The sequence below is a fragment of the Sinocyclocheilus rhinocerous genome, unplaced genomic scaffold, assembly GCF_001515625.1.
Source record: "Sinocyclocheilus rhinocerous isolate Xijiao unplaced genomic scaffold, SAMN03320098_v1.1 scaffold1603, whole genome shotgun sequence".
NCBI classification, from domain to species: domain Eukaryota; kingdom Metazoa; phylum Chordata; class Actinopteri; order Cypriniformes; family Cyprinidae; genus Sinocyclocheilus; species Sinocyclocheilus rhinocerous.
In genome coordinates this window covers 670,725-682,414 of record NW_015623880.1, presented here as the reverse complement: position 1 = coordinate 682,414, position 11,690 = coordinate 670,725, and the positions used below count along the sequence as shown (strand labels likewise).

Genomic DNA, 11,690 nt, shown 5'->3' with positions numbered 1-11,690 from the left:
TTTCACACTCATGTGGGTTGATTTGAACTATTTTAAGATATAGGCAACTAAAGTATGTCCATCCAAAACATTACTAATTTAAGCTAGTTTAATAAGCCAATACTAAGCAACATGGAAATGTGCTACACAGGAGCGTGCATCAAGTGTAAAGAGGATTAGAAATCATTTGCATAATAAACAGGCCAAACAACAAAAAATAAATAAGAAAACCGAGGTAAATAAACCTTGAAATGAGTCCTTGTCTACCTCCATCCATTTGTGATGCACAGAGTTTATTAATCAATATTTGGGGGGCATAATTACAGTTGTTTTACTCATTCTAGGAAATGGAGATTCATAAGTGACCTGTAACAAATGCATTATACGTTCGCGGGGTAATGAGGTCCCTTTCATGCTTTCATTTATCAGTGATTTGGCAAGTCATCTGAGCAGCAGGAAATTAACTTAACACTTCTTAATTGTGTTTTGTGTTTATCTCGATTCCATGGCACCGCTTAAAACCCCAGCAGCTCAATCTTCACAGTCAACATTTCTTAAGCAGTAACGCATATAATGAATCAATGCATCCACACCCATTGCCCATCAGCAGGGCACTTTCCTTCATTAGGTGACCTTCTAAAAAAACACAGCAGTCAATGTTTATCTGTGTTTGTCTGTCTCGATGTCTTTATACCTACACAACAGACCTCCTGCCCTTCACTTCACAATCAACAAGAGTTTCACTTTTATTTTCAGAAAACACAGTGTATATTTGACAGAAATAACACTTGTGAAAAATCCTTGTTGTCTATCAGTCCCAAATGTCATGGAATATGAGGCCTAAACTTGTATGCGTGCATGCATGCATAAATAAAAATTAATGAAGTAATAAATGAATTAATAACACAAATACTAATTGACCCTGATGAATACTGAATAAATACTACAAACTAAATGCTATCTAATTGTATGTGTTACTTATTTCTTAATTTCTGTATTTGTTTTTAACTTCATTTTTACTCTTAGATTTATTTATTTCTTTTTAATTTCTGCAGGTTTGGGCCTCCACAATGGAATACACAGCATACAGGAAACAACTAGTTCAAGAATTGTACTAAATTTGTTCATCATGTTTTAACTTAACGTTTGTCCCTTTGGAGAACATTTATACACAAAGCCTGGTTTTGTCAACTAATTGGCCTAGTTAAAATCCTTAATAGTGAGTGTCTAGAGATACAAGCAAACATAAAAGCAAAAATTATCTGTTCTAACATTTCTTCTTTCTTTTATATGGGATGTAGCCTAAATTCTCTGGAAAATGTAACTTAAATAAATAGAGGAGCTACTTCTGCTTGATTTGGCCTCTAAAATATTTTTATTGATGTAACTTAAACTGTAATGTGCCGTTAGGTTAGTGACTAAACAAAGTCTTGACATTGCAAGCTATGAGTATGCGTTTCAAAAACAGCTGCCAGACACGACAGGCACCATGATGAGATTTGCTAAGGATATCTGCTGATGATGCAATGCTCTTCGATGACTTGGGAAAAATATAAACGTTTCCTCGGATGTCGTGACATGCTTGGCTGCCCTACCCAAGATTCAAGTCTTATCTTGATAGAGTAGGCTTCCGTGCAACTAGTGTTGCAGGGAAAGGTATCTCACTAGTTCTCAAAGGTTGTTTTGATGTACTTACTGTTTTCACTTTTCATTTAACTTAACCCATAGTGTTTTAAATGTTAAAGTCCAGTAGCCTACAGTATTTCGAGCAGAACATTAGAATATAATCTATTTTTCTTAATATAAAATATTTTCTACATTGTCCAACAAGCATTTAATCAGAAAGTTTGTGAATCCACACGGTCGGTTTTTGACTAAAATTGAGGATCCGCCTTCGCTTCAAGATGATTCGTCGGCGTTTTTACACCGACAGCCTTTCTCGCGCCAAGTGTGGGTGTGCGCTCTTTCAGTCAAGATGAGTGACACGCTGAATGCTCTAAGCCCCGCCTCCCAGCTGCCGACGCTATTTGAGTGAGAGACGGCTGTTTTATTCACCCAGAGCTGGTTGCCGGAGCGTCGTCAATGGGAAGGGAACGCCGCGTTGGAAAAAGCGCACACTGTTTAGCCAACTTTCAACTGCACCATGGTTTGCACCTCAGTCTCGTGTTTGTGGACTATATTTTGCCTTCATTTATGTTTTTATGTGAACACTGGAATAGCACAGAACACAAGAGAGGGTGAGTGCTAAAGTTTCCTTCATTGCATCCTGACAGCGCGATCGCGAGAACGAGCAAATCAGTAGTTAGTGCAGATACAGTATCGACAGTCTGACAGACAAACAGACAATATATATTTTTTAATTATTATTATCACACATAAGACAACGATATACGCCTGACTGGGTTTGATATCACGAGTGTGTATTTCCTTGACGCACAGACTTTCGCTAATCAGACACGAAGACGAGTGATTTATAACTGCACATCGCAACTAAACATGATAGACAAAATTTATCCAGTTAAGCTTAACCCTCACAGCCCTCTATCTCCTGGTTATCACGTTCTCGTTTTATCGGAAAACACTACGTGCGTTTCTTTTTACTGCAAAGAGACAACCGCAATACCAAACTTGAAAAGATCTGCTTGATGTGCCTTGTTAACCAACTGGGCAGCAGGTATACAGTCAATTCTGCAACTTGACTGCAACATGTATCACGCTTATTATTTTAAAATACTCATGGGATCACCTTCAGTTAGTAGTAGTATCGGATTTGCCGGGTTGAAAGTCTCATGCAATCATTAAGCAATAGAAGTGCTTCTGTATTACCAAGTTATCGAGTAGGCTACAGATTTAGTATGAAGAGCAGTGTGTTTCTACCGTACATGTCTGCACCGCAAGTATGTACATCACACATCAACATCAACTATGTTAGCTACATATAGCCTGAGCCGAACGTATCGTGCCTCCTTGATGAAATAAGAAATTAAAGGATCAAATCTGTATGTGGTATAAATAGGTCCAATTGATCTTATGGCTGTTTGTTGTAGTTCACTTAGAGGTTTATTGATTACTGAACACACTCAATGACGAATTTATTTAACCTATCAAATTGATTTTAATTATTTTTTAATTAAGGTTCTGATCTCAGCTAATGCCATTTTGAGAGTTTTTAATTACAATATTTAATCTAATTATTTATTTTATTATTTAACCAGCTCCATTTAGTCATATGGCCACACAAAACCCAGATAACGCTTCAACGAAATGTATTTAAATAACAAAACCGAGATTAATTTCACACGCGACGAAGTCGTTCTGTGCGCGCGCGTGCGTATCCGCGTAATATTCTCAGCGGTTCAAACGAAGGAACTTTACCGATTTCTCGATCTAGTTACACCAAAAGCGAAAGCGTGCCCGTCGGTTATATTGACATATGAACAGGTGTCGCACAGGTTTCAGAGGCACGAGGTGCTTATTGCCATAAATCTCCACGGCTGTCTGCTGAAAATGGGTCAAACTCGCGCACTCTCTCGCATTTGGTTTGTATCTGCGCTCGCTCGCGATGTAAAATGCTTCTGGAATATGAGTGAGATGTGTGCCAAACATTAATCACAATTAAAGATGCATTATTGTAAATGTGCGCTTTATGTGTCGTCGGCAGTGATCCTGCTGGATTCAAAGGCGCAGCAGACAGAGCTGGAATGGATATCGTCTCCTCCAAGCGGGGTAAGCTGGAAACTTTACAACTTTTACTTTACAGCAAACATTTATGATTTTCACCTCTTCTGTAATGCACTTACTGCTCATAGTATTTTGAGTGCAACCTAAAATTATGTGGTGGTATAATGCGTTGTTATTTTTTTTTCAGTTGTGAGTCTTTGCACCACATCACAATGTTTCTAAAAAGCTAAACAATAGATAATTTGGTTTTACTTTATACGAAGGTGGTTTTGTTTCTTTTAAAAGTTGTTTGTCGATCCTAAACTAGCTTTTATAAAAGCTTTAAGGAAGGCGTGTAAAATACAGACGCGTTTGTTTTAGATTCGTTCAACTAAGGCCAACAAAGTGATTTTCTGCTGAACTTAGTGTATTAACTTGTTATATTCTTAATTATGTTTTGTTGCTTTTTTATAAGTCTTAGGCATTTTTAACAATTAATTAGAACACAAAATAATTTTGAAAAGTCATAACTAAAAAAAGTAACAGCAATTAAAAAGTTTAGAATGCAGATTTGATGTTGTTAGTCATGTGATTCGAGTGCATCCAATCTTATTTAGAGTTTAAAAATGTTTTCATCTTTGAAACAACATATTTGGTTTTATTCATTTAACTTGTCATAATTTCTGTCAGTTCTGCTCACTTTTATTTTAAACTTGCATTCAGTGTGGTCAAAAAAAGTAGTATTGTGTGTTTGTATAAATTAAAAACTTTTTAATGAGTTAAAACAAATAATAAAAGACACACAACCAACAAGTGTCCAGCATACATGGAATTTAATCGTCCCAAGTTGTTTGAAAGAAGGCCAGAAAATTACTTTTGCCAGTGTAGCCTAAAGTCCTGTTTATATTAAATAATGTTTTTGACTGAATTAAAAGCAGTTAATTTTGATGTCATCACACATTACCACACTTTTTTTTTGATACTTTGCAAAATATTTTTATAGTGGAGTTTGAAAACATTTTGACTGGTAGTGTACATTGTTACTGTTCGGCATGATGAATTGTTTTCAATACATATATGAGTTTTTTTATTTATTTAAAAAAATTTTATGTGGTTATAAGCGTTTGCATTAATTGACAGACACCAACAATAATCAGAACTGCACATATAATTGCAGATCACAAAAAATGAATGTTTTAGGTTAATACTCTCAACAAGAATTTCAAATTCTCAGTTTATGCAAAATTAAGCACCTGGCTGCAGATGAATTCACGTAGATCATCTTATATCGCGGAGCGTTTGGGCATTTGTTCACACAGAGGCCAGTTTTAACATGCTGTAAGATTCTCCCTTGCGGTTAGTTCTGAGCATTTTAGTACAGCACATGATATAATGATGATTAACTGCATTTTACTTTTTCTCAGTGGGAAGAGATCAGCGGCTTAGATGAAAACTACACACCCATTCGCACATACCAGGTCTGCCAGGTCATGGAGCCAAATCAGAACAACTGGCTACGGACTAACTGGATTGAGAAGGGCGATGCCCAGAGGATTTTTGTGGAGCTGAAGTTTACCTTGAGGGATTGTAACAGCCTTCCAGGGGTGGTTGGCTCTTGCAAGGAGACGTTCAACTTGTACTACCAGGAAGCCGACGTGGAGGTGGGCAGGAATATAAGGGAGAGTCAGTATGTGAAAATTGACACTATAGCCGCGGACGAGAGTTTCACTCAGGGTGACCTGGGGGAAAGAAAGATGAAGCTCAACACGGAGGTGCGTATAATCGGGCCCCTCTCCCGCCGAGGCTTCTACCTGGCCTTTCAGGATGTAGGTGCCTGCATCGCTTTGGTCTCCGTCAAAGTGTATTACAAGAAGTGTTGGTCAATTATTGAGAACCTGGCCACGTTCCCAGATACAGTGACGGGATCGGAGTTTTCGTCGCTGGTAGAAGTGGAGGGCACATGCGTTAATGATGCAGAGGAGGAGGCCGACAACTCTCCCAAAATGCACTGCAGCGCAGAAGGAGAATGGCTGGTACCCATTGGGAAATGTATATGCAAAGCTGGATTTCACCAGAAGGGAGATGCATGTGAACGTGAGTACTTTATTTTTATTTGCACACATCTGTTGGCATGTATTAGAGCACCGCTGATTAACCTTACATGAGACAGAAGAAAGGACAATGAAGCAATTAATAAGTTATTATTATGTGTAAGACTCGCTTATGTGTCCATTTACCAAGACAATCCTTGTTCCAATTGTTTGACTGAGTGCCTAAGCATAGAGTTATCCCAACGCGAGGTAATTCATCAGAATTACAGCAAAGCAATGCAATAACAAAACAAACCATGCTGAAAAATACAAAGCAGACGACGGATGATTAATAAAAGAAAAGCAGAGTAAAAAAAAAACACATGCTTATTGGGCAGAGATAATAATGATGGATTAAATGCGGGGGCAAAAATCCTTGGCACAATAATTTGAATCCCTGTTAGTTGTTTGATTTGTGGGCTCTTAATTTATAGCCTTATGCATGTTGACACTGGAATTAAATGATAACTAGCACACCAGCTTAGCTCTCAGAAACAGCCCGCTCTCTTTCTTCTTCTCTTTTATTCTCTTTCCATTTGGCGCCGAGCCAAACCATTCGCTCGCAAACGACACTGTGTCCGGAGGAGGTTCAGCCTGTCGCCCAGTCCCTCTCCGGACCTTTCAAATGACCCCGACAGAAAGAGAAAACAAACAGCCAAGTCCCGGGGTTATTTAGGAAGTGTCCGAACCGGAAACGGAATTACAGTTGCCTCTGATATACTCTGCAATTAAGACTAAAACACTCCAAGTGCCATCGCTGTCACTAATGGTGCTAAGCGTTGTTTTTTTGCCGGTCACATGACACATGATTAGGATCTGAGGGATAGGAGCTCTTGGTGTTGTGTGGTTTAAGTGGCCGTCCACCCTTTTTTCTGCCGATCTGGGTCACCTCCACCTCTATAGATTATCAAGTGTGCAGACCAGTAATGATTAATCAGATATCTCTGGAAGGTTTGGATAGCTTTTATGTGGTGCACATACACGTCTGCATTATTAAGTTATCATGTAAAGGGTGCTTCAGAACACTATTATGTTATCAAAAGCTAAAATGGGCAAGGCTGCTTCATGCTGAGAGGTTGTTGCAAAGCTGAAAGCCATTTTAAAAGCCAGAAAGGGAGCAAAGGAGAAAGCTGATGGTGCTTCTATGTAATATGGGCTATTTGGCACACATTAAGCATAATAAAAGGATGCGTTTTACATCTTTTTTTTTTTTTACAATTCTACCGTTTTTTAACCTATGAAATATTCAGGAATTTTTACTCACTCAAAGCAAAAAATAAAAAAATAAAAAAATAAAAGTGAAATTTGCATGCGGTGTGAAGCAATGCCGAACTCTCAGAAAGTCTCGAATGCTTTTCCAGAGAATTAATCACTGTTCACGAAGCCATCTTACATTCCTCAAAAACAATGTTGCATGTTTCTCGGCAAGCCGGCAACAAACAAACCTTGTCACCCATTTCGATTCCTGACCCCTTCCATTGTCACTTTATGAGTTGTGCGTCGCTCCTGGCATGAGTGGTTGTGATATTACCACTGTAGTTAATCTAAATAAAATGAGCATGAGACTGCCGCATCAGCACTTCCTCTTAGCGATCCCCCTGATATTAAATTGCCTGTTCAGAGTTTCCTCCCGAGCACCAACCAGACTGAAATATACTGTTGTGTTTTCCCCTTCTGTTGGAGAAACAGCAATGCAGTGCACGGTATCTGGGGCTGAAGGCCTGTGAGTGACAGGGGTCTTTTTAATATGGAGGACTGATCTTTCCAAGAGTATACAGCTCATGTTGCAGCCCTCTCTGTCTTTTTCTTTATCTTTTCTTTCTTTTCCTCCCCTCAGGGGCTCGGCCAAGACACTGTGACCCTGATGCCTTCAAAAGCTCCTGTTTTTACACCACCTTATCGTGTTCTGTTATAAAATCTGCACTATTTATATACGGATACGCACACAAACAGACGCTCATACATACGGGATAAAGTCTAAAATGTCTTGCATTAAAAATTGAGTGGGGAAACCTAAGGAGGGCCATGAAAATGTGTGTTTTGACTTTCTTTTCCTCCCCTCAGGGGCTCGGCCAAGACACTGTGACCCTGATGCCTTCAAAAGCTCCTGTTTTTACACCACCTTATCGTGTTCTGTTATAAAATCTGCACTATTTATATACGGATACGCACACAAACAGACGCTCATACATACGGGATGAAGTCTAAAATGTCTTGCATTAAAAATTGAGTGGGGAAACCTAAGGAGGGCCATGAAAATGTGTGTTTGGTCATCTCATTCATCAGATGCCTGAGGATTGTGTGTCTTTCATTTCTTCCTCCTTTTTCTCCTTCCTCTTCCTGTAAGTGGGCATTTGCACAACACACTCTTGCATCCTTTGGCACAGTATTTTAAGTTAAGTTAAGCAGATGGTTTTGACTGTTGTGACGAGTCTTGAGCCATGTTGAGTATGTTTGGGACGTCACCAACTTTTAAAATGTCAAACTTTTTAAAAACCTCTAAAACTGTCTTTTTGTGAACAGTCAACTCTTAAAGGGATAGTTCACCCTAACATTTTGTCATCAATTATTTTCTTTCTTCTGTAGAGCACAAAATAAGCTATTTTGAAAAATATACAATGAATGTCAATGGGGCCCAAAGACCCCATTGACTTCCATTGTATGACTAGAAACCTTCAAAATATCAACTTTTGTGTTCCACAGAAAAAAATAAAGTCACACAGGTTTGGAATGACATAAAATTTTGGTCATCCCATAACTTTTTTTTCTCCATCCCTTGCTCTTTTCAACTCATTTTGTGGCACTCGTGGCTTCACTCCTAAATGCTTTTCCAGAGATCCGCTCATCACAGTAAAAATAATTAGTGTTATGAGTGTTGGAAAAAAAGCAATTTGAAGAGTTCAGCAGCATGCCAGAGTTTATTTGCATAGAGCTCGAGCAAAAATAGCTTCTATTCATTTGCGAAGCTCTGTTCAACAGTGGTTACTCAGAGAAAATGGAGACACTAAGTCCTTTGGAAGCAGAAAAAGAGTCCTTGTAGACAGACATTGATCTCTTTGTTTTCGTTAAGCTTTTGCGAACAATCAGTGGAATGTATGTTGCTCAGTCACATCACGTCACGTTAATAACCGTATCTCGTCTAAAGAAATGCCAAATATTAACCGATAGTTGACCTACTCTTCCAGTTTGCATTATTTACAAGGCAAACCTTTGTTTATTATTCTAAGGGGAAAAACAAGCTAGCGTTGGCTAACATGCTAACAGGAGGAGGTACTGGCAACGGCAGGCGCTGACACCATCCATCTCCCAGATGTCAAATAGTTGGACAGAAGTTAGTCAAAGCCTGATGGATTGCCAGAACACAGAAGGAGGGCACTAGTTGTGGAGACAAGCTGCAGAAGTAGCTGGGGTGGAGGGACGCAAGAGCAAGACCATGCTTTGCATTTCAAATGATTCCACCAGGAGCTGGGGGCGGGCAGATTGTATAAAGCCCTGACACACAAGTGATTGATAAGGTGTGAAAGTAAAGGCTACAAATGGTCATCCGTTAGAGAACTGTAAGTGGGCTTAATTATTCAAACTGAGGCAAGTTCCTCGGGGAAGCCCGTTGGGTCTGAAACTGTCAGGGTTAGAATCATCTGCTGATGGATAATGGCCTTCTCGCCCGGCCAGGGTCTTGGAGAAGAGTGGCGTGCTCCCGGAGCACTGCTTGATTTTCCCCCGTGGTTTTGTCAGATGGAAGGTGGCTTTGAACACGAGCGGAGCTGTTATTGTGTTGTGTCGTCAGTCAGGCCTGTCAGTTGGCGCCAGTCCAGTTATTGATGTGTTATAGTAGCTTCATGTTCGCAATCACGTTTCATTGGATCAAAAAAGTTCTTAGGTAAAATGCAGAACGGTTAACAAACTGTCATTCATAATTAAAGCACTATTCACTAGATTCTCACTAGATTATTCTGAAAATAATTATATTAAATAATATATAATAACAAACAAACATAAATAAATAAAATGTAGTCACTGAGATGGCATTCACACCATTTTTGGAAAACTTTCAAATTACACTGTGCTGTAATTTCCTATTCTGGAACAAATTACTCTTTTGAACTGGTTCTTTTTATTGAATCAATCCAAACAATTCATGAAATAGTCTGTTACTTACAGGCAACTTAGTTGTTTTACTTGGATTCCCTCGCTCAATGATTCATGCAATGTTCACTGAATGAACTATGAGTGATTCTTTGATTTGATCTGATTAATAATAGTTTAATATTTAAACTAATTAATAATAGTTAATAAAGATACGTATTAAAAATTTTTTGTAAAATGTTATTATTTAAACTAATTAATAATAGTTAATAAAGATACGTATTAAAAAATTTTTGTAAAATGTTATTCTATTCCCCGGTTTCACAGACAAGGCTTAAGCCTAGTCCTAGACTAAAATGTAAGTCTGCGCTGTTTTAACTGAAAGAAACTCGCACTGACTGATCTTAAAATTTATCAGTGCTTTTGTTTTGTCTCAAGATGCACACCAGTAATGTTTTTTCTAAGGCATGTTAATAAAAATTACTTAAATGTCCTAATTGAACTATGGCCTAATCCTGGCTTAGTCTAAGCCCTCTGTGAAACCGGGCCTATATGTTACAAAAAAATATTGGTTATTGTCTAGCAAAGAAAATACAAGGTTGATTTGAATCAAGTGAGTTGAATACACAGTTTTTTTGCAACTGTTGTACACTAACTGATACTAACAATTGTAAAGCATAAATGTGCATCCCCTTGGATCTAGACCACAGCAGATAATTGTGATTAAACGTAAGCATGGACAACATCACTTCTGAACAACCATCTATATCAAGCAATTCTGTAATTTGTCAACAGAGCTACCTAATGATCCATTAAAGTAGCCAATGGCTCCCTTGTCATTTTCAGGAGTCCTGGTTGTGATATTAGCACAGTAAAAAAGGACATTTTCATACTAGAACAAGCCTCCTTAGACTTCCTTCCTTCCTTCTCTCTATCTCTCTCTCCCTCTCTCTGTAAAGGAGAAAAGTGTGCAGTTATGTAATAAGTTATTGATTTTGCTCTTAGGGAGAGATTGAGCTGCTGAGTCTCCTGCTCTACTGCTCTCCCAGAGGAGAGTCACTCTGACAACAGACCCTCCCTGATGCTCACTGAGTGTTAAGGCCTTCAACCTGGTCACATATCACTTTCACCCGGTCGCCTCGGGCCAAAGCTGCTCCGAACACACACACACACACACATACACGCACATGGCTGCTTTGTTGCTTTTAACACAGTGTCCGCTTGTCCAATTGCATCCATTAGTACGGATGAGCAGAGAGCAATTCGAAAAGAGAAGTGTGTGTGCCAGCGTTTAGGCAGCTAAAGGGGGTAAGCCACCCATAGTGTGTGTATGCGTGCATAAAAGAGCGTTTGGTTGGGTGTGTTGAGCTAAAAAGACTAAGCCTATCAAAATCTGCTTGTGTGTGTGTGCGTGCAAGGGTTGATGGAGATGTCGGGACCTGTTAGTGCTGCTGGAGTTGCGAGGCAGGGTGGTTGCTGGTAGGGGGTCTTTGTTCAAAAGGGAAAGAAGCCATAGAGCTGGCTCCTCAGGCAAGCCAAGGGTCAACTGCTCAGCTCATCCATCTTCCAGCCTGGCAGTGACCTGTCAGCTCAGCTGCTCACGTTACTAAGCAGAGCAGACAGGCCTGCATTGTGCAAGCTGCTCTGTTTGCTACCATGTGTAAATGAAGTTAATATTCACTGACCCCATGCCCAGCCCGTGAGCGACCCCGGTGACACCACGGAAATCACAACGTTACAGCAAAATGACAAAGATTCCTGGCTATTCACCTTGGCATATTTCACATCGCTTCAGGGTTTTTGTTCTCGCTGTAAAAATATGTGCGTTTGATCTAATGCTGCATTTCCCTGCTGAGTCAAAAAAAAAAAAAAAGA

The 11,690-nt window shown here is 39.3% G+C and overlaps 1 protein-coding gene across 1 annotated transcript in view; it reads left to right on the top strand.

Annotated features, from left to right (window-relative positions):
* Positions 1 to 2,048: 2,048 nt before the first annotated feature.
* LOC107737386 (ephrin type-A receptor 7-like) overlaps positions 2,049 to 11,690 on the top strand; it is an 83,198-nt gene continuing 73,556 nt past the window's right edge. The window contains exons 1-3 of the mRNA XM_016548876.1: positions 2,049 to 2,216; positions 3,641 to 3,705; positions 5,064 to 5,733. Coding sequence (XP_016404362.1) covers positions 2,123 to 2,216; positions 3,641 to 3,705; positions 5,064 to 5,733 — 829 coding nt within the window. The 5' untranslated portion in view covers positions 2,049 to 2,122. The remainder of the gene's footprint in view (positions 2,217 to 3,640; positions 3,706 to 5,063; positions 5,734 to 11,690) is intronic.